The 23,200-nt window shown below is 38.6% G+C and overlaps 3 protein-coding genes across 3 annotated transcripts in view; all 3 read left to right on the plus strand.

The window, feature by feature from the left end:
* The first annotated feature begins 5,837 nt into the window (after positions 1–5,837).
* On the plus strand, positions 5,838–7,784 carry LOC148973344 (uncharacterized). The gene has a single exon (XM_089121152.1). The coding sequence runs from the start codon at positions 5,838–5,840 to the stop codon at positions 7,608–7,610; it is 1,773 nt and encodes a 590-aa protein (XP_088977278.1). The 3' UTR covers positions 7,611–7,784.
* A 2,207-nt stretch (positions 7,785–9,991) lies between these two features.
* The window catches only part of samsn1a (SAM domain, SH3 domain and nuclear localisation signals 1a), a 31,171-nt gene continuing 17,962 nt past the window's right edge, over positions 9,992–23,200 (plus strand). Inside the window, exon 1 of the mRNA XM_089121153.1 lies at positions 9,992–10,054. Coding sequence (XP_088977279.1) covers positions 10,007–10,054 — 48 coding nt within the window. The 5' untranslated portion in view covers positions 9,992–10,006. The remainder of the gene's footprint in view (positions 10,055–23,200) is intronic.
* LOC120473122 (uncharacterized) lies at positions 21,833–23,141 on the plus strand. The gene is made up of 3 exons (XM_039662802.2): positions 21,833–21,978; positions 22,294–22,389; positions 22,827–23,141. The coding sequence occupies exons 1-3, from the start codon at positions 21,927–21,929 to the stop codon at positions 22,907–22,909; spliced, it is 231 nt and encodes a 76-aa protein (XP_039518736.2). The 5' UTR covers positions 21,833–21,926; the 3' UTR covers positions 22,910–23,141.

The raw sequence follows: 23,200 nt of genomic DNA on the forward strand, positions 1-23,200 counted from the left end.
TATTCTCTTCCGATTCTGTTGTCAATCCGCGTTCAGTGACTGTGATGACGTAAGACACTGCTGACATGTATCTGGTGTGTCCGAGCTAAACAAAAAACAATCATCACAAACATGTCTAAGGATTTCGACACAGAGGAAGACTTGCATTTTTTTGCCCAATCATATTTATTTGAACCCGAATAAACGGATGCACCAGATAATACGCCATCAGTGTCTTACGTCAACAGCGTCACTGAACGCGAACAGAACAGAACAGAACAGAACCAGAAGACAATACAATGCTGAATAAAGTTGTAGTTTTTGTTATTTTTGGACCAAAATGTATTTTCGATGCTTCAAAACATTCTAACTAACCCACTGGTGTCACATGGACTACTTTGATGATGTCTTTATTTCCTTTCTGGACAAGGACAGTTTACCGTAGATGCATTTTCAATGGAGGGACTGAAAGCTCTCGGACTAAATGTAAAATATCTTAAACTGTGTTCTGAAGATGAACGTAGGTCTTAATGAGTCATTAATGACATAATTGTAATTTTTGGGTGAACTAACCCTTTAAAGACATTATTGAACAAATCCTATGCAGCGCTGCCGATGATTTCCTGTTGAAGCGCGCTGATGTGTGCGGTCTCGCTCTCCTATGGTCGACGCGACTCTTGTCTATGTCAGATCCACGATCGAACAAAAAAAAAAAAACAGCCGAAACTTGTACAAGTAAGTTATTCATCCAAATTTTTTCTTTTTTCAACTTTGGCCATGTTTACCATGAGAATCCTTCTCTTTAACATTGTAAACAACTCATGAAACACCATTATACATGAAACACCATTGTAAAAGTCATTAATGAAATACAGTTGTCTTTTCGTCCCTATTGTGATGTATACCCATTTTTCTTGATTTTGTCTATTGGGAATTGATTAGATCGTTGGCATTTGCCATTGCTACAATATCATGTGAGTGACGTTGCTGGGCACCCAAATTATATTCATATCCTTAAGTATATTCAATGAAAGACAGCAAAAAATGATAATATGATGGGAAAGTTCTATATTAATCAAGCGCCTGAAAGAACTATATACAGTAGAACCTTTTCTTCTAAGAGTGCATGTGCACTGCTTTGCCTTTCATCCCAGAGAAAAGAAATGATGCCATTTGGGTTGGATGCTCTATAATGTCTATTTAAGGGTATCTCCGAATTTGTTTGTGATACTAAATAAAACACAGATGATGAAACCACAGTGGTAAACTAAGGAGGCTGACCTTGTCCTGCCTCTGTAACACAACCCTAGAATGATCTGCAGGTCAGCAACCTTCCCCTGCCCTCCATTATCAGACCACACTCTCTCCTTCTCGCTCTCTTTTCTCATGCTTCTCTCCCACACTTCTCTCTTTGTCTCTCTCGCCCCTCATGGGGCTTTATATCTCCTTATCTTCGTCTATGCAAAATGTACACGGGTCAGCTATTATACTCATGCAGCGGCCTTTTTAAGCTGTCATCACTTTCCTCACTATTACAAAATAATGCAACATTATAATGTCAACAGAGGTCATGTAGTATTATGTTCCGCTTCTCCTCCGCATTGATCAATACACAGCAGAAGCACGTGAAAAGTTTGCCAGTATGTGTTGTTGTGCGGGGAGGGACTCACATTTTCCAGGTGACTGAATGATTGTGACGCAGAGCGATGTGGAAAGCGCTCTGTTATTGCTGAAAAACGAGACGGCGTCAGCAGCTTCTTGATGCCCCCCATTCAATGAGTAATTACTGCAAATCTCAAAGGCGAGTGCCAGAGAGCCTGAAGACGCCTCATCCATTTTGACGCTCATCTTTGCAATTTAAACCACCGGTGATCTCTCAAAAGGGCCTCCGCAATTGCGGCGCATTTGCACGGCGTGATTTTCACTTGTCCTTGTCTGCCGAGCTCCTTATCTACGACGCCCTTCGTTTTTATTCTCTGAAAATAACTCTGTGCTCAAGGTGAAAGAAGCCTTGTGAAAGCTAGCTCTCTTTTTAATTCTCTTTACAAGTCACCAGCTTTTTTAGAGTAGTTTCATATACTGCACATGTATGCTATAAAGGAAGTCATGGCTTCATGACATCAAAATTGAGGTTTGTGGCTTTTGTTTATGCATTTAGCAAACGCTTTTATCCAAAGCGACTTTCTGCATTTGAGCCTTCAACCTTGGCCCTGTTATAGCACCATGCGTTACAAGCTAAACTACATGAATGAGTCTTTTTAGTATGTTAGGTTCAGGTTCATCTATACGCTAAAATGTACAAAATTACGCTGTCCTGACAAAAACTTTGGGGCCAAATACACATTTCCATCCTAACCTGTTTGTCCTCATCTCAGGATTGAATGGGTTCTAATGTCTTTTTTTTTTAGTTTTCATGTACTGTCCGTTACAGTTCAGAGGTCAGATTCAGAAAGATCCTCTAGGGGTTCAAAAACATGTCAGTCGAACATTATAGTGTCAGAGAATTTATGTGAAATCCTTAGTAAACATAATTTTTCAGCAAATTAAACCATAATCCATGTTACTTTAGCATTTAATGGACACCATTTGCCCAGGCATGTATACTCTTGGCTCATATCTTCCTGTCAATCACAGATGGCATTTACTGGCTAAAACAGGGACTAATGCAATTTTGTGCCAACAAGGACATTCATCTGCCAAAGACAAATTGGTGCATTGAAAGTCGTTTAATAGATGGGCTTATGCGAAATACGGAAGAAAGAGGGTGTGTTCTGGTGTTCGACAGCACTCAGAAATGAACATTTGCTTGGTTTACGACCTGTGTTGTCTCATTAGATATTCCTTATTAAGACAAAGCAGTAAATATAGCTTTTTCAGTGTACTGCAAAATAATAAGACACCATAGGTCTTTATGTATTTATGAAGCTAACATTAAAGTCAAATGATATCTTACAGGGACAAGATTCTGACCAAATTTACTTACTCTCATGTTGTGATATTTTGAAAAAAAAAAAAATAATGACAATGAAAATCAGTAGCACCAAATGTTATTTTTGACCAAATTGACTTTATTCTATGGACAAAAAAAAAAACAGTTAAAATGTAGATTTGAAATGGCACAATGGTGAGTAAATGACACAATTGGCATTTTTATGCGCAATAACCTTCTAAGCAATGAAAAAAAAAAAAACACATACACGATTAGGTCTAAATGGCTATGTGGTGAAGAACCACACCAGCCTCAGGTCACTAGAGACTTAAGGATTGACCCATTGATAGATAAAGACAAAGGTCTCAGTGGTCAAGCTCGTTATCCGTGGCCACTCTGTTAGAGCCCTTATTTCCAACAAGACAGAAGATTGGAGAACCAAATACAACAATATTGATTTTGCAAGTGATAGTTGCATGCCTGCTATTGATCAGGATCAAGCATCTGCCATTTGCAGAGGTGTGCATTTTCCATTGGTAGTGGGTTTGCAATTAAGACCCGTTTAGCATTCCAAGGCCATGTGTGATTTGTTGTAATGGATGTTCATTAACTTGCTACTTTGCTTTTGGAGGTCAAAAGACAGATCCCAGAATCCCAAGGGCTTTAGCCTTCTGCACCTCATTTTGTGATGTTTTATTTTCCCAGTTGAATTTTGTAGTTGCAAACAGAATGCTGGAGTAGTATGAAGTGTGAGAATTATGAATAAATTATTATTGTCATTACAATGCAAGAGGAATGTGGTTTATATCAGTAGTTGTCAGACTCTCAGACAACCCAAAGACCCCCTAGTACGAAAATAACAGATTTTCTTGTAAACACTGTACATTTTGACGTTGATTAATGAAATCAACAAACATTATTATATTATGCTAAACTAGCATTTTCTTGATTAACAACCTTTAATTTGGCATCCCACAGAGGGAAATTTCCATTTATCTAATGATGCTTTCACTCTATAAGCAATCAAATCAACCAAAGATGATGTAAAAGGCTTATTTAAAATTGTACTATATTTTAAGATATATATGTGTGTGTTAATGTAAAAATGCAGAAAGTTTTCTGTGATAGGTGGGTTTAGGTGTAGGGTTAGAGTAGGGGATCGAATATACAGTTTGTAAAATATATAAAAATCATTGGGTCTATGGAAAGTCTCCATAAAACATGAAAAGACACCATTTATCACATCTGATCCTTTGTAACCTGCTGGGTTCCTTTATTAAGTTCTTAATTAAAGAATTTGTGTAATGTTTTCTGGATTGTAAACATGTCGGAATTACAGGACTTACAAACTCAAGGCCAGATTTACCTCTACCCCCACATCCATCTCTTGCTGCAAAATCAATGGAGTGATGTAGGTATATGGAGGAGGACATGTGGACAGGCTTAAGCAGACTGCTTGTCTGAGTCCCATTTCATGCATCAGCGGCTACAAGCTCAAACACCATGATCAGCCTTTGCCGTTCAACACCGCACTTGCTCACACAAGTATATGCACCATATGCATGCACGCACACACATAGCCATGCAGACACAAGGCACTTTGAGAAGGCAACACAACATGTTATTGGACGCCATATTGATCTACTGAATATGAAGTCTTGTGCACTAGCGTTTCCGTGGAAACATTGTGGCTTTCCTCTCTTGAAGAATAATTCAGCCTCTGGTAATTCATACTCTGACAACAGTTTGACATATAGGGAATAGAGAACAGGGGCTATTCCAGAAAGCAGGTTATGCGACTTACCTGGGTAAGTTTACTCAGAGTAAGCGGATAAAATCAACTTTCTGTTCCAAAACCTAAGGTAACTTTCAGGGCAATGGCACTTTTCCATTACCAGTACCAGGTCAGACTGATCTCATGAAATGGCGCGTGTATGACACGCCAAGTCCTATTTCCATTCTTGGTGCGCTATCAACACGCATAATCGCTTTTTAGAGTGTTTATGAACGCCGTTGACTTAACGTTACATTACTGTATAAATATATGACCTACCCCAACCCCATCCCTAAACCTACCCGTCACTGGGGTTAATAGCATTTTTGAGTCTTTCCGTAGATCTACATTTTGCTTCGTTTCCTCGGACATTTAACGGCGTGTACATACACGCGGAATCACTCGGACATTTAACGGCGTAGACATACACGCATACACACGGATAGCTCAAAATGCGTATAGATAACATGCCACTTGAGTTGAAAGTGGCATGTATGTTTATGCAAAAGTCATGATGTCATTTTGACCAGATCGACTCGGCTCATCTCGACTCGAGCTCGCTTTTCGCTCCGTTTTCCATTGCAGACAGTATACCGCAACAAATAGTACCCGGTCGTCATAGTGACACCTTTCGTTCCTCGTTGCCCCACCAAGCTATCTGTCATGATTCTGCCTTCTTGTCTTTGATTTTCTCTAGTCGTGAGGCAGGATCATGACAGAATCATGTTTTGTGTGCAAGCGCATGGCCTGTTTGGGCCATGTGCTTGTGTTGTCTCGTTAACTTACCCCGCCCCCTTGTGATTATTGTCTAGTCAGTTTCACCTGTCCTGGTCATTAGTGTTCCCCTTTATAATCCCCTTGTGTTTGCTGTCCTGGGTCGGTTCATTGTTTGAAACATGCTGTGAAACCTGCTGTGAGATCTGTTTGTTGTTTTGTGAAGTTTGCAGTGAGTAATCCCTTGAGTTAACTGTTAATCCAGAGTCTGTTCGTGTTTTAGTATTGTTCCTGTCTTGACCTCGGTTTAAGTCTAGTGTTTGTTACCCAGTCTTGTTTTGCCCCCTCGTGGGCTTTGTTTTCCTTTTTTGTCCTAATAAACCCTGAGTTCATTGTACACTGTCTGCGTTTGGGTTCATCATCCTTCCACTTTATAACAGAATGAACCGACCAAAGAAGAACCCAGCAGACTGTTTGTCTTTCCCCAATAGACCACAACCGGCTGACCAAGAATTATGGTGGCAGTCGGCCATCGCAGATAGTAGAGCTGGAAGACTTCCATTTCCTCCCCAGGGTGAGTTGTCCCTGCAGAAGTATGCTCAAGTCGTTGAAGAAAGGAGATTCTTTCTGCCTGAGGTCCTGGTTTCTCGCTATTTCATCGCCGGTCTCAACTCTCCACCTCCGTTGACTGAACGGGAGGAGCTCACTCGTCGCCCATTTCAAGCTGTGGTGGATAGCTTATCCCGGAGAGAGTCACAGACACCCACAAGCTTGTCACCACCTGCCAGGCTGCCAGTGATCCCGGAGGGTCACATTTTAGCCGTGGTTACGCAGGGGAACCAGGCTCACTCCACTTCGGCTCCCGACGCATCAGCTGCACCCGCAAGTCTCCGTGGCAAGCGAGAGAGACGGCTGTCGTGGGAGTCTACTTCGGAGTCCTCTTCAACTGAGACCACACTTCCTGTCGTGCTTCCCCAACCGGTCACCAGCCTGGCTATGTCCTCTGCTCCACGACCCAGGAAGAAGAAGAGGAAGAAGGGAGCCTCTGGTCCTCTGTCTCTGTCTCTCCCAGAGCCCGCTCCAGCAGGCGCCGTCCCAGAGCCCGCTCCAGCAGGCGCCGTCCCAGAGCCCGCTCCAGCAGGCGCCGTCCCAGAGCCCGCTCCAGCAGGCGCCGTCCCAGAGCCCGCTCCAGCAGGCGCCGTCCCAGAGCCCGCTCCAGCAGGCGCCGTCCCAGAGCCCGCTCCAGCAGGCGCCGTCCCAGAGCCCGCTGCGGAGAGAGTTGTGGCCGATCTAGCCGCAAGAGAGATTCTGCAGTCGGTTTCTGCTCGTCAGGAGATGCCCATCTCTCTGGCTGCCAAGACCCTGTCTGACTATTTGTCCAGTCTGATCAAGATCCTCGAAGTGCCTGTCCTGTCTTGTCCCGAGCCCACTGTGTCTGTAAGCGCTGTCCCTGAACCTGTGTCTGTAAGCCCTGTCCCTGAACCCGCTGCTGTAAGCGCTGTCCCTGAACCTGTGTCTGTAAGCGCTGTCCCTGAACCTGTGTCTGTAAGCGCTGTTCCTGAACCTGTGTCTGTAAGTGCTGTCCCTGAACCTATGTCTGTAGGCGCTGTCCCTGAACCTGCAGCGGAGAACACCACTCCCAAGTTGGAGAGGTTGATCGTCGGATCAGAGTCACCTTCGGTGAGCTCTGTCCCAGTTTTCCCTCTGCGATCTCCTACCACACCCCCCGTCATGAGTCCAGCTTCGTGTCCATCGTTCGCTGTACCCCCAGTTGCTATCCCTGTTGTGACTTCCACTGTTCCCAAGACCTCGTGTGTTTCCCCGGTCAGTCCTGTCTGCGCTCAACCCCGGTCCCGGACTGTTTCCCCATTTGTCCCTGTCCCCACGGTCCCTGGACTTCCGTTTGTTTCCCCTGTCTCCCCTGTCATGGCTCAACCCCGGACTGTTTTTCCCTTGTCCCACACCACTCCTCCCAAGCCCGCTCGGTCCTCTCTTCCTAAGTCCACTCCCTGTGGTCCCAGGACCCCTGTCCCGCCCACCCACCCTGGACAGTCGCTCAAAGACTCTGTGTTTCCTCCACCTCCTCTGCCTTGTATGTTGTTTTTGATGTTTCACCCCAATCCTGTCGTTGTGTATTTTTGTATGCCTTTGTTAGTTTTTGCTATGTACTGTTGGTTTGTGTCTTTGTCACAGTCTGTCATGTCCCGTGTTTAATGTCCCCTTGAGGAGCGTCTGGTAGCCGCTCCTTAAGGTGGGGGTTCTGTCATGATTCTGCCTTCTTGTCTTTGATTTTCTCTAGTCGTGAGGCAGGATCATGACAGAATCATGTTTTGTGTGCAAGCGCATGGCCTGTTTGGGCCATGTGCTTGTGTTGTCTCGTTAACTTACCCCGCCCCCTTGTGATTATTGTCTAGTCAGTTTCACCTGTCCTGGTCATTAGTGTTCCCCTTTATAATCCCCTTGTGTTTGCTGTCCTGGGTCGGTTCATTGTTTGAAACATGCTGTGAAACCTGCTGTGAGATCTGTTTGTTGTTTTGTGAAGTTTGCAGTGAGTAATCCCTTGAGTTAACTGTTAATCCAGAGTCTGTTCGTGTTTTAGTATTGTTCCTGTCTTGACCTCGGTTTAAGTCTAGTGTTTGTTACCCAGTCTTGTTTTGCCCCCTCGTGGGCTTTGTTTTCCTTTTTTGTCCTAATAAACCCTGAGTTCATTGTACACTGTCTGCGTTTGGGTTCATCATCCTTCCACTTTATAACACTATCGCTGGATCCTCTCTTCGGCAACCAAACAGGAAAGTCTGCATCTCCTCATTTGACCACGGCGTATTCTTCCGAGTTGCCATAATAATAAGTTTAGTAACTATCTCTGGCCAAACTATTTAAAAATGGCGGGGATATTCTGGATACTCCATCTTGCGCATGCAATGATGACGCAGTGAATGACCAATCAGCAGTCGTCATTGTTTTCACGTCACATTTTTGTATCGCCTCAGCTCGCTCAGAACCTTGCTGGAGGTGAAACAAAAAAGTACCCGAAAGCAGGTACAGTATAACTTTTACACCGTGGAAAACCAAACAAAGGCGAGTCTAAAAATAATATCATACTCCGGGTCGACTGAACATACTCCAGACTGCAGTTCTGGATCCTGCATACCTCAAAGGTTTGGGTTAGTCAACCAAGAGTTCAGGGTATGTGCTGGTAAATTAACCTTGCTTTCTGGAATACCCCCATGACACAGGTACTATAGGTTGAATTAATAGTTCAGTGAAATTAATTAACTCAAAAATATTTTATATTCAATTTAAATTAATTACGTTTCTTTCTTTTTTTTTAAATAGAAGAGATATTGGTGTTGAGTGAAGTGTAAAATCTGGGTCCTAAAGCAAACCTAGTTGAGAACCACTGATGGCTAAAGGTTATAGGATCCAAGTAACCAAGAAACTGAAAGGTCACTCATCTCTACTTGGGCAAAGTGTTTATCAAATGGACAGTCAGATCTAGGCTACTGCTAATTTAATGGACAAATAAAATGACAGTAAACACAATGGCAGCCATTTTAATGATCTAAATCAGAGAACAAACAAAATAACCTTGTGATATCTCCGAATCTATTTCTGACTGCGCACATCCAAATATAAGCTACTGTGTCCTCTATGTTGCACTGTTTATAGGTTTTTAGAGTCACTAAAAGAACATGCATCCAAAGACCTTTCTCTTCACTGTGGCCATAACAAATCAAGGAACGCTGGCTCCTGACCTGTAGGTGTATTATAAGAAAGCCAGCTGCCTATAGCTGAAGCTAATTCATCATGACATGGTCAATGAGGATCACACTGGTATGTCCTGGAGGGAAACTTCCATTAGTTTGCTGTCCACTGCACAACGTGTCTTATTCAGGGGGTAGGATTGACTGAAGAGAAACAGATCCATAAATAAAACTGCATAGATCCACTCAGTGACTTTTTCATCTCATCATCTTGCAAAAATAAAAGTCACCTTGTGGTAACGGTTAAATAAATTGAGGGGTAAACATATCTATTTTGAGCTACAAAACAGTGACCTCAGACTCGAGATAGATGGATGGATGGATGGGTGGACAGACATTTTGGGGGATCGGTTCATTTTTCGACCCTTTATATTCCAAGAGCCATTCCTTCAGTTTTGCAAGGAAGAGGTATCCCTCATTGCTTTAAAGTACCAAATTAACACAAGGAGAGATCTGGTGGTGAAGTATTTGGGGAAATCAAATTCCTTTTCAACAGGCCCCTTACAGGAAAGCCAGCAATAGGCCCCTTTATCTAATATGTGCCAAGAATAATTAGGTTATTCCAGCACTGCCTGTTGTTGCTCAGTAATTAGGCTAGTCTCTTATGGATTCACTCCAGGTCACAATGACCTTGAGGAAGTGGGAAAAAATTGCCCACTATTGACATCTAAACTGAGGATAGCGGGTCAATTCCCACAGCCGGCAGGTTCACCCTTATCACGTACTGTGCGTTTCAGCGGCGGTGATGCGGAAAACCATTGGAAGTTGAGGACGCGGAGATGAAAAGGAATGTATGATGAAGTGTAGCAAGGTCCTCAAGGAGACAGTGAAGGCTCTGCCCCTCCCATGCCTCTTCCTGCATCTCAAGTCGGTGTTCTTGGCCTTGCTTTTGAGGTAATCGCAGAGAGTTTCAGATACACTTTTTGTTGTGGTCATGCATTTAGAAGCTGTTCATCTTTCACAAAGCGCATTATGGAATAACAAAATTAGGCTATGTTTACAGTATGCTTGTTTTATAAGCCTTTGGAAACCTCATGCGTGTGCTCCCGCAGAATATGCTTTTTCATATTTTCTACAAAAAAAATTTAATTTTAATGTAATATAACGGCACAAACAAAACAATGGCACCGACATATTTTTTTAGATGGCAGTGCAAACTCAAATCTTACACTCAGGTAAATTATGATATCTTTTGCACTTTTTTATAGCAACATGACCTGGTTTGGTAACACTTTATTTGAAGGGATGTGCATAAGACTAACATGACACTGACATGAACATGAAGGAGTCTTTATGAATGTTTATGACTTTTGTCATTATGTGTCATTCGGTAAATTATGACACTTTTAATGCAAAGTTGACATTGTTTAAAATGTCTTTGTTATGACAACTTGACATTAACCAAGAAGTCATAACCTGTCAACCTGACATCTTTATAACTAGTCCAACGTGTTCCACTTTACTTGAGGTAAGGGGAAATATTAATGACACTGTTGTTAAAGCATTTGACAGTGTAATAACCCTTAATGACATCTTAATAACTAGTCCAATGTATTCCACTTACTTGAGGACAAGTAAAATATTCATGACACGTTATAATGGTGTCATGACGGCCAAAGTCAAAACCAACCACATATGACAGGGTAATGTAATGTTAACACAAAGCTAAATAACTTCTTTAAGTTTGATAATTAGACCTGTTATGACATATTTGTGACAGGTTATGATTTCTTGGTTAATGTCAAGTAGTCATGATCAAGACATTTTTGTCTTGGTTAATGTCAAATTGTCATGACAAAGACATTTTAAACAATGTCAACTTTGCATTAAAAGTGTCATAATTTACCGAATGACACTTAATGACAACATAAACATTCATAAAGACTTCATGTTTATGACAGTGTCATGTCAGTCTTATGCACACCCCTTCAAATAAAGTGTTACCGTTTGGTTTTGTTAAACAATGCTTGATCTGAAATAGATTATAAATGATACTTTAGACTAGAGGGTCACCTTGTCCATTTTCTCCGTAATTTTCTAGTAAGACAATGTCGTCTGCCAAGTAATCCATGCTTTTAAACTCGTTTTGTGGTGATAAATGTGCATCTTGTATTTTAATATGGTGATAACAGATTTTGTTCATCCATGCTGTTGTGGAATGTACAAGCCATTAAAGATCTTCTGTCATCTACATTCCGCCAACATGGCTAGTTACAGTGTGGTAATTGGTCATATTGGATCCTTAATCAAAAAGCTCATTGTTTCTGCTGCCTGAAAAGCAACGATTACAGTCCCATATCCTGAGATGAAACGAAACAATTACATTTGACGGAAGCCAACAAATTTTTTGTTCTATTTAGCACCCATAATGGGATCAATATGTGTCATTAAAAAATAATCCACATATTTATCTTATTCTCATATTGAATTCCAATGTTATTTGTCATTTATAAAAGGAAATCTATTTGCAATTAAAATGCACATGCATTAGCCTACACAAATATTATCATACTCTGTCATGATGACACATTTATAAGTTGCTGGAGGCAGCGTCGTAATTGTACATCTCTTTTTTTTTGGCAGTTTTGGCTCACTTGCTGCTTCGGGCAAAATAAGACATGACCAATGGGGTAAAAAAAAACACATTCTAACAACTATGTATGTATATTTGTGTGTGTGTGTGTGTGTGTGTGTGTGTGTGTCTATGTGTACACATTTGTGTGAGTAAGTTGCATTAAAAATCCACTTAGTAAAAAAATAATGAGTTTGAACAGGCATAATGCTTCTGACAGGCCGTTCTGACAAGATGCATTGAGACATAAACTGAATATGTGTTAAAAACCAGATAAAAATCAACAAGAGGTCACCCACTAGGGTCATCCAGTCATCAGCAGGAAACAGAAGAGGTCATGAAAGGTCAGACTGATAAACACCTTCATTGATGGGTGTGAGTCACCAGCAGGGCAGGAAATGAGGAGCTCCACCCCTCAGGGGTCACGAGAAGTTAAAGGTCCCATTGAGGACACTGTTCTATGACGCAGGAGAGCACAGGCTGTGCAGGGATAGCGCAGATGAGTAGGCAGTATTGGTGCAATAAAAGTTCTGAGTCACCTCCTCCTGTACAGGACAGGCTGAGCTATTAGTATAATGTGAAGTCATACGTCTAGCATTTTACAGCCTCCAAAATCTGCATAAATGAATACAATAATGAATATATAAATATGCATACATGAATTAAATGAATAATTGATTCACTTGAATAAATTCAACTTCTATCATTTTTCTAATGTTAATGCAGCTGTCGTCAACATAAAATGAATTAATCAATAGTGCAAGTCATAATCATGAGAGTGGAGTGTTTTTCATATAGAAAGGTGATCAATATTGATGGCCTGTGGACGGCCCAGAGCAGCTGAAAACTGGTGAGGAACCAAAAAAAAAAAAAACCAAGGCTATACTGCTTATTTGAAATAGAAATTAGAAGTGGTGTGATTGATCGTTCTGAATGAAAAAAAAAAAAATTCAAACCTGACTATCTCTGTGGTGTCAAGGAGCATTTTGCAGCCCGTTCCAAGACAGAATTCGTACAAATTTTACGAGGTGGCTAATTCTTAACAATTCGCACGACCTTACCTTACGAATTAGTAAGATTTTTGCTAAATCTTACATATTTTACGAATTGGCCAATTCGTATGAATACGTTCGACTGACCTACCCCTGACCCCGCCCCTAAACCTACCGATCACGTGGGTTTAGACAAATCATACGAATTCGTTTGAATTAGTATGAATTAGCCACTTTTTAATCACTCGTACGAATTGGTCGTGAGGTAGCGTTGTTTATTCAGAGCTATTAATTCAAATACATATGTGTTAGAGTATAAATGTAATGTACAGTTCGGGGAAAATCTACGTACTGTAACATGGCCCAGTTAGCCAACTACAAGTCTCTTCTGCTCACCAAGGCTGTATTTATTTGATCAAAAATAACATAAAAACAGAAATATTGTGAAATATTACCATTAAAAAAAATGTTTTCCATGTGAACATATTTTAAGCTGTTTATTCCTGTCAAGGCAAAGAATTTTCATCAGCTTCAGTGTCGCATGATCCTTCAGAAATAATTCTAATATGCTGATTTGGTGCTGTCAGGGAATATGAGGTGACAATAGGGAACTCTTTCGTAGGAATCGCTGGAGGTAAGAATACAGGTAATAGTCTGTAGTCTTACTTGTAGACCAGACAATGAGTGTATATGAGGTATGTGTTTTTTAGAGGCGATGAGTTTGATGAAGTATGGAGTGTATGAGGGAACTGTGACAGCTCGAGAAACATTTTTTTTTATTATCAACATTGAAAGCAGTTATTTTTTTGTGGAAACTGTAATACATTATATATGTGTTACATATAAAGAATATAGATAGGAAAGAAATCATGTTATTTAATTCTTTCATTACACAAAAATACATTAAATTAATAAAAAATGACAGTATTGATTTTATGATGTTATTCCAGAGGATTAAAAAAATATATATACATCAAAGAATCCTAATCCTAAATAAAACGTATCAGTTTCCGCAATAATATTATGTTTTCAACATTGATAACATTGAGCAACTTAGCATATCACTGATCAAAATAAATGCAGCCTTGGTTAGCAAAGAGCAAAACTTTTTCCAGCACCAAACTTTTGGAAAGTAGAAAATACAAATAATAATTATAACGTAACAGTATTTGGCCTTAAATTGTTGCCTGCCACGTCACACCTCCAAATAGTTGCTACTGAAGACTTTTGGAACTGTGTGCGTCCTTGTTCTTGTGCCATCCTGAGAAAGTGCCATCGAGATGAATGGGAATGCTAATGGATGGCTTGCTCCAGGTGTTATGGATCTCCTCAGTCCAAAACATAATGAGAAAGCCATAACTACACTCCCTTTCATGCAAGCTGAATCGGTGTAGTATTTACTCAGCGTTCTAAATCTAACCGACCCTGAGATGTATTTAAGGACCGTGACTTACTCTCCCGAGAACAAACACAGGCAAACACGAGCACACAGGCAATATATTAGGACTTTCACAGGGAGGTCTCTGTTCCAAGAAGACCTTAAATAAACTGGCACATAGTGACCAAGAGGATGCAGCTGGACCATCTATCTGACTCCTGGCGCTCGAGCTGAATAGACAGAGAAGGGAAAGGGGGGAGAAAGAGAACGAATGAGTGAAAGAGAGACGGATGAGGGCAGAAAAGAGTGCTAGACTCGAGAGCACAATGTGTGCACCTGGATAAAGCTCCCCCACATTACTCAGCTCTCATCCGGCCCAGTCCGGATACGCTCATCAAAGACCCCTGCTGTCTGAACTCCCCTCCACTCTTGTGCAACTTTCCTTTCGGTTTAATAACTCCTCTTCCTGCTCTTTGAATTATTTTTACAGCATCACGTCTGAGCTTTAAATACTTCCTGGGAGTTCTTGGAACGGCTTTGAGAGCCTCTTACAGAGGACACTGTATCTTACTTAAACTTTAGCAACATAAGCATCTCTGTAAAGTTAGCCAAGATTTCAGAGAGACAGTTTACATTGATATCCACATACAGTACATGTTTTTAGGTGTAGGGGTTAGTGTAAGGGGATAGAACATACAGTTTGTACGTCTATGCAATGTAGCCATTTATATAGCTTAGTAAATGTGTGTGTATGCAATCCACCTTACACCCATTTTCTATGTCACACTTGTTGATTTAACTATTCTGAAGAAAAAATACCAGGCCATTTGTCTCTGTTTGTCTCCCAGCTGGGCCAGGCTGCTCTGTAAAAGGCAGCTTTAACACTGAAACAGAGAGGCCAATGGCCCTGCATAGCTCTGAGGGACAGGAGTACAGAAGGTCATCTACAGCATGGCTGATGAAGCACTGTCTGTAACCCAACTCACCGAGGGAACAAAAGGCCACAGAGGTCATGACCTCTCAGTCTCTCAGCCGAATGCAAAGATAGGAGTTCAGAGAGACAAAGAAAGGGAATGTGGATTTAGTGAGCCATTAGCCACTATACAGCACTGCAAGTGTCAAATATCGAAATGTGAATATGTCAATTTCGAAAAAGATAAATACAGTTTTATAAAATATTCAGCAGGGTCCAGAAGTCTGAGACCATGTGGTAATGCGTTTATTACTGTAGTATTTGGTTTGTCATCCATTTTCTCAAGAGTTATTTACTTTGGGAGAAGATTTAATTTATCATTAATAATAATAACGATAATTATATATATAATTATCTTTATTATTATTATATTATATATTTATTATATTATTTTTTTTTCCCCATGCAGTTTGGTTTCTGGATTTAAAATTTTAAATAATGTTCTATATATGATATTATTGTATAATATACAACAAGTTTTATTAAATTTTTATTATTTTTAAGACATATTATTATTTTTATTTTTTATTTTATTATTGTTATTTTTATTATTTTTGAAGACATTTTTACATATTTCTTTGATACATATAAGTTTAAAAGAAAAATGTTCTATAAATGCAACAATAAAACATAATAATAATAATAATAAAACATTTTATTTAGAAAAGCGCCTTAGTCAGGGAAATACAAAAAACTACTAACATATATTATATTGTTTTTTTTTTTGTTTTGTTTTTTGTCTCAGACTTTTGGACCACTGTGTATTTTTAAAAAGATAAGTTTGATCCAGTGTATTGCACACAGAAGGTTCCGGTTTATTTTCCCTTTTTTTTGTTTTTTTGTTTTTCCAAATCAACATTTTTTTCTTATGTGAGCAAATTCAGCTGCTACAATGTACCTTCAGCTGTGCAATTTGCTGTAAATAAAAGCTCCATGCATTGTTATTTTATAATACCTCCACCACAAAGCGATATTTCAACAGATGAGCACCTGATGGGTCTTGGAGAGCTACTTTGCACTTCTGTCCCCATTCTTTATGTGTCGTACCGCCCACAATCTCAGTAATACCTCTCTCCTAATCGCCGTAGCACAAGGCCCTCTGGAAGACTCGACTCCATCACTTAATCCCGTGTCCTGTTTGATTCTGCAAGGCACTCATCGCAAGGCTACGTGAACAGAGTGGAATATGTTTTCATGCCCGGGTGGTTATTTGATTAGGGATACCGAAGGTTTATGTGATAAAGCACAAGCCAGGTCTCGCTGTAGTAAGCTCTGTTCCAATTCAGAGACAAGGACAAGAGGAACACGTGTAGGCTACTGTATGGGACAAGCCGAGAGTTTAATGTCATCTTGCCGCCGTTGCTCCACACACCTTCCTGAGAGGGTAAAGCGCAACTCCCAGATTTAGAAGAAGTTCTTGTTTTTATAAAACAGCATTTCGAAATGGACTTGTTGTTCTTTTTCAGAGGTTCTGGTTAGCTAGAGATATATGAGCATGGAAAAATGGGATCATTACAGAGTCTTCTTTCATTAAACTTGTCGGGTGTTGTTTTATTGATTTCTGTAAATGCTAGCAACTTTCCGCTGCATTTAGCGAAGCTTCACTCACTTCACTCAGCATTATTGACATACGTGATGCCGTTGTCTGGCCCTGGGAATAAATGTTTGTGTATTTAGCTTCGTTCGGTAATCTGTTAACTATTCCTGCATTTGGAAACAGGCCTGTCTGCAGTGTGACATGAGGGGGCCGTGGGCAGGCCGATTAGAAAGCTGCTTCATTACCCTTTGTCACATCAGCTCAGATTTATGGAGCCTAATGGAGGACACTCTGTTTCTGCAATTTACAGAGGGAAATGGGAAATCAGAAGTTTTCCGCTATCCATTAGTCACTACATTGCGCTTTGGAAGAGAGAATGACTTTTTTGAAGAGAGACCGGACTACTCGCACCTTCAGACTGTTTCACTTTGCAAATGGTGACATTTATTTCAGAGATGAAATAACAGCATATTTGAAGTTCATTTAGACCATGAACTCATTCATGAGGTTCATGAAACGAAACACTTGGGCATAATCATGGATAAAAAGTCAAGTAAACCATGTTTGCAGGAAAGTTAAATCAAATCTAAACTGTTTTCGTTTTATTAGAGTAGAGTCGTTGTTTGTGCATGCGTCCCATGCAATGTTTTTTTTTTTCACATTTGTCATACTGTATTACAGCATGGTCACAAACATCAGCGTCCACTCTGAAACCAGTCACTTCACTGTAAAAAATAATCGTGATTTTAACGGTAAAAGACACAGTGCAAAACTGTTAATTGGTTAACAGAAATTTTCCTTAATATATACGGTAAATAACTGTAATAGAATTTTACTATAAAATACTGTTAAGTTTTGTTTTTGTGAAAAAGAACAACTCATTGTATAATTTACAGTGAAAAACTGTAAATTGACATTCCAACAATTCACTGTGACACTTCACATTTTATGTGTTTTTGTTGAAATAACTATGGTTCCTTATAGTTTTCTTGTTTGTTTTTTTTCTAATCAGTTATGTACTTTTGGGTTTTGTGTTACATTTAATGTTAAATTAATGTTTATTGCATTTTTTATGTTTATTGCATTTAATTTTTGTGTGAATGACACTGTGCAGCTTCTTATAAGTATTAACTTTCTTGTGGAAGATTACTTTTATTGAGTTTTGATTGCTCATGTGATTGTTGGTTGTCAGTGTATTACAATGGTACAAAACCGATATTATTTTTTCAAAAGGTTAGTAAATCAACATTTTATCAGATAATGAAATACGGTTTATTACTGTACATTTTAAATTAAGTCTGTAAAAGTGTTCCTACCGTATTTTTAACGGTAAAGTTCTGGCAACCACCACAGCTGCCGTTTTTTTACCGTAAAAATTACGGTTTTAAGATATTTGACAAGAAACCTATGATATGGCGCTATACAAATAAAATTTGATTGATTGATTGATTGATATGGCATCATTGTGATATCATACGAAAGCACAAGCTTTTTACTTTTGAAAAATGTGTACATTTTAGTTGTTTGAAATTGACTTTTAAATGTTTGAACAACTGTGTGTCACGACTGTTCTCTGGCCTCATGGAGAGGCATCAGAGTTTTTTTAGACCTTCCCCCAGAGCCTCAGCTGGGATTGTGTACTACCAAAGTTTAGAAAATCTTTTCTAGCTTCTCCTTCAGAGAGGCTACTATGGAACTCTCTCCCAATTGGATTCAAACAGCAGAACAATATTAACATCTTTACCAGAGAGCTCAAACAGTGGCTTAAATTGGGCCAAAGTTGTTTTCATGTGTGCCTTGTTTTGTTTAACAATGTGTTTTTATTTGTTGTAAAATCCCCTATGGACAGGTGTTGAACACTTTAAACAATGCATGTTATTTCTATGTCCATATCAAATGAATAAATAAATGAATAATTAAAGATGTTGTTGGGTTGTTTAAATGAGAATTGTGTTTTTTTATTTTTATTTTTTCGAGCAACTGCATTCAGAATCTGAGGAGAGCTATTTTAGCTATTTAATCTGTGAAATGCAAGCAAAATAAGTCATGCACTTACACATGATTGGCTCAATGGTAGTATCTGCTGGCTGTCAATGGTACTGCAGTGCTTGTTAATTTAGGGCCGTTTCCATAAATGACTTTTAAGCGATATGAATTCTAGAGCGTCGTATATGGCGCTTTGGGATGAGAATGCGTTGGAATTCTAATAAACTGCTATGTATTAGCCTTTTCAGATTCAATTATATTATTCATTTTCTTACTGTGTTTGTTTTATTTAAATTCTTCCAAGTTGCTTGATGCAAGACAGACTGTTGTGTTCTAGACATTTTCCTCTGGATGTCATAGGCACAGGTGAAGGAATTGTGAGATGTCACTGCAGAAATCCTTCAGAAGGTCACAAGGCCAACACATAGTTTAAAACCAAAAAAAAAAAAAAACCCACAAAACTTTATTTGCACAAAAGCCAGTGAAGAAGTTTGAAAATTGTGCTACTCTAAAGTTCAACCATAAACCCTGGCAACCCTAAATCACAAGTCATGATCACGGTCACCTGTATTCTTAGAAGCAAAATGAAATCCCAAATGTTTTATTGAAGTGATTATTTATACAGGAATTAAATTGCTTACAAAATGGAACTTTTAGCAATTCTCTTAATGCATCAAATTACATTAGAAGATTTAATTTTGTTAAGTGGTATAGGCCTAAAGAACTATAAGCTTTCCAATAAATTGCTTTTATTAAAAAATGAATTAATGGATCGATAGATGTATGGTTGAGTGATTTATGAATAAATAGATGGATGGATAACTAAAGAGAAGAGAGAGACAGATGGATAGATAGATGTTTAGGCTGAGGATTGCTCTTCTACCAAACTCATAATTATCTTAAGCATTAATTATGAAATGGAAATTTTGTATATTAAACTGAAATATTTTCAATGCTTTCAATTAAAGCAATGTTTTGTCTTAAGCGCATTGCATGAAATCTGGTTCTTAATATGGCACATAATGATACATTTTTTATCATTTAGTTCACTCAAAAATGGCAATTCTGTCATTTACTCACCCTCAAGTTGTGCTAAACACAAGCACAGGCACCATTGACTTCCATAGTATGAAAAAAAGGGACCATCGACATAGACCATTGATTACCCCCATCTTCAAAATATCTTCTTTCGTGTTCAACAGAACAAAAGAAACTCGTAGAATAACTTGAGTGTGAGTAAATGACAAAATCTTTATTTGGGTGAACCAACCCTTTACTATAAACACATTAATCCATATGTGTTCCAGTATCATTTTTTACCTTTTTTTATGAAGGTCATGCACACCACGTATTTGCTATAATGTTTGTCTTATTATTTTTGATCTTTGTTGCCCCCTGCTGTCTGTGTTAGTTAGACCCTTGTGTTTTTTAATCTCCATATTACAGCAATTACCTAATGATTTCAAGATCATAATGGCTTTTTTAGGTATTCTTTGTTTTCACAGATATCTCATCCTTGATTACACATCTTCATTTACTAAAATTACATTACTAATCACGTATGTTATCATCAAGATATACAGTGCATTTTTTAATCAAAATTTTGATAACTAGCAATGAAATCAAAATGTTTAATGAACAATAGTTGCTCTAACTAAGTTATTAATCCATTGTCTTAACCACATTCATTGCAACTTTGTGTTAAGCTGTGAAATTTCTTGTCTAATATGGTTTCTCAAGTGGACAATATTCTTCATATATTTGGCAACCAGACTTTAGTGTAGAGAGTTGAACATTGGAAATTGCCTCCAATCCCCTAAGATCTCTCCTCAAAGCAATAACTAGCCTCAAACTTCTATGGAAATGCCTATGTCTAAAAACAATACAATACCAATCTTCAGAAAGATTACCCATAAGGCCTATCCGTGCCCCAGCTGTAATAAGCATTGAAATCACTTGGCCTCATGGCCCTAAGGTCCATACTATTAGAGATCATTTTGCCAGCTAGCCTGTAATTTCTATTTTGAGATGAGATTTGCATTCTTAATAAGAGGTAAGAGGCCAAGAGTGGTTATTAAATAAATAACTGAGTGATTTAGTATAGAATGAGAAGAGGTCCAAGTACAGATCCCTGTGGAACACCAGAGGATTGTTGGTGGGCAGATTAATTGGATGGTTTTCCTGACAGGATTTGAATTTAAGGGTTCTGCACTTTAGATACCCATCTTCCAAAAATATGGTGGTTGGTTTCAATCAATGTTGGGGAAAGTTACTTTTAAAGTAAGTGTTACTCCTGAAAAATAACTAATGTCGTTGCTCTTTGTGGAAAGTAATGGGCTTTTCTCAACTGGGCTGGGCTTGCTTGTTTACTAAAAAGAAAATCTATTTCGAAGGCCTTTTTAAACCAAAAGTGAAACGAATAATCCTCAGGCTGAAGAACATGCAAATTCATGTCTGTAGAGGGCGCATCTCAAACAAACAGCTTTCAGCTTTCAGCTGCTGCCATTCTGGATTGAATAGGACGCAACAAAAGATAGTTCAACACAATTAAAATTATGTTTATCTAAAGTCATTTTTGCTTATTAGTATGGCTGAATCAGGTAATCAAAGATCAGCAGCAAAGACATTGGTTAATAAAGTGAGATTAAATGCATAAAGTATATTTTCACTATTTTAGTTCCATTTGAGGAATATGAATCGTTTTTTGTGAAAGTGAGATGAGTAAATGCATGCTTACATTTATGAACTACAATAAGCATCACATTTATCAATAAGCATCATAATGTTTTAAAAGTAAAGATACTTAGTTATTTGGAAAAAAGTAATCTGATAATGTAACTTTTGTTACTTGTTATGCATTACCCCCAACACTGGTTTCAATAACTGTACTAAATAATTCTATAATAAAATAGAATTTTATAGTTATTGGTCATATTTGAAAAAAAGTGACGTCAAATGGTTTATTCCTGAGGGTGTTCTGCTGTAAAATTGATTTTGATCTTAGTCCTAAAATAACTAAATTATCAGATGTCAGAAGATGGATAAAAGAGTTGAAAATGTTAGAAAACGATGCCATATAGTGTTACAGGGTTGATAGAAGTTCTTGGATCTTGCATCAAGGCTCAAGGACAGGCAAGCACAGAGAATTACCAGACATGTACAAAATAATTTTACTTCCTTGTCAGGGAACTAAGCTCTATATCTAGTTACATGAAACCTGTCATGCTGCATTACTGTTCTGCGTTAGCAAGAATGCATTTACTGTAAAAGGTGTACCCAAGGTATATAAAGAATCACGTTCCTCTGCGTGACCAGACCAGTTTTCATCATGAAGGCATTAGTGTGTGCTTTTATTGTGGTGCTCCTCTGCAGCGTATCAGGTAAGAAAATAGATTTTTTCTATCTATCTATCTATCTATCTATCTATCTATCTATCTATCTATCTATCTATCTATCTATCTATCTATCTATCTATCTATCTATCTATCTATCTATCTATCTATCTATCTATCTATCTATCTATCTATCTATCTAACTGTCTGTCTGTCTGTCTGTCTATCTATCTAATATAACAAACTAGACATTGCGAGCTATCTCGGAGTAAATTTGGAATGTAAAAATTGAAAATACTCTAATGAAGTGCAGAAAAATGTCACCATTGTCATCTATTTGTCTAATATGTAATCTCTCATCAGTGCACTCACTGACATGCTACACCTGTGTGGACGGGGACTGCAAGACCCCAACTGAATGCCCAACCTCAAGCAATTTCTGCAAAACGGTTGCAGCAGGTAAGGAAACTATATTTTCAATAGTCAGTAATAGTGCTATCATTTTAATAGGCTATATATCATTGATATATTATTATAGGTTTTGTTCATATTTTAATGTTTAATATATATATATATATATTTTTCAATTTAAAGTTTAAAAAAAATATCTATATAGTCTTAGTTTTTATTTTAGTTTTATGTATTTTAGTACTTCACCTTAAACTAAATGTAAATGTTGGCAGCTGACTAAATGATAATAATAATAAGTTTACTGTAATGTTTTGATTGGGGGGGGGGGGGGGGGGGTAAGTTATAGTTCATGATAATGACCCTAAAACAGCTTCATATTTATTACCCTTCCACTGGTGATTAAAACAAAGTGAAAATGTATTTTTTTTTTTTTTTTTTTTTTTTTTTTGATTGACCTGTTTTTCTTGATATGTTTTTAACCTCAGCTACTGTGTTCTCCCGGACATGTGAGGAGTTCTGTGTGCCTGGAGTGAATACCTACTGCTGCACTTCTGATCTGTGTGACTGATCTCTCAATGTCACCAATCCTGTTGATCTGTCTTTGAGTCAGACACAAATGCTCATTGCAAGTAGCACTGGGTTACTGTAGATTTTTCTTTTTCTAATTCCTTTTCCATCTGATTCAACATGGATTGTTTTACATATCACTGCTTAAATGAATTTCTAATTAGCATGATTTCTGTCCCAGATCTGTATGATTTGATTTATGAATGAAATAAAATCTACTCAGTAAAACGCTGTATATGTGTGTGTGTGTGTGTGTGTGTGTGTTGAAGTCAAAGCAGTATCAGAGAGAGAG

Source organism: Pimephales promelas, chromosome 16 (assembly GCF_988280905.1).
Source record: "Pimephales promelas chromosome 16, fPimPro1.hap1.1, whole genome shotgun sequence".
Taxonomy (NCBI): domain Eukaryota; kingdom Metazoa; phylum Chordata; class Actinopteri; order Cypriniformes; family Leuciscidae; genus Pimephales; species Pimephales promelas.

Excerpts from the sequence above, each read along its gene's own strand:
- LOC148973344 (XM_089121152.1), top strand. The coding sequence starts at position 5,838 with ATGAACCGACCAAAGAAGAACCCAGCAGACTGTTTGTCTTTCCCCAAT.
- LOC120473122 (XM_039662802.2), top strand. The coding sequence starts at position 21,927 with ATGAAGGCATTAGTGTGTGCTTTTATTGTGGTGCTCCTCTGCAGCGTA. Across the intron at positions 21,979-22,293 it reads GCTCCTCTGCAGCGTATCAG|TGCACTCACTGACATGCTAC; the intron begins GTAAGAAAATAG and ends ATCTCTCATCAG. Across the intron at positions 22,390-22,826 it reads CTGCAAAACGGTTGCAGCAG|CTACTGTGTTCTCCCGGACA; the intron begins GTAAGGAAACTA and ends TTTTAACCTCAG.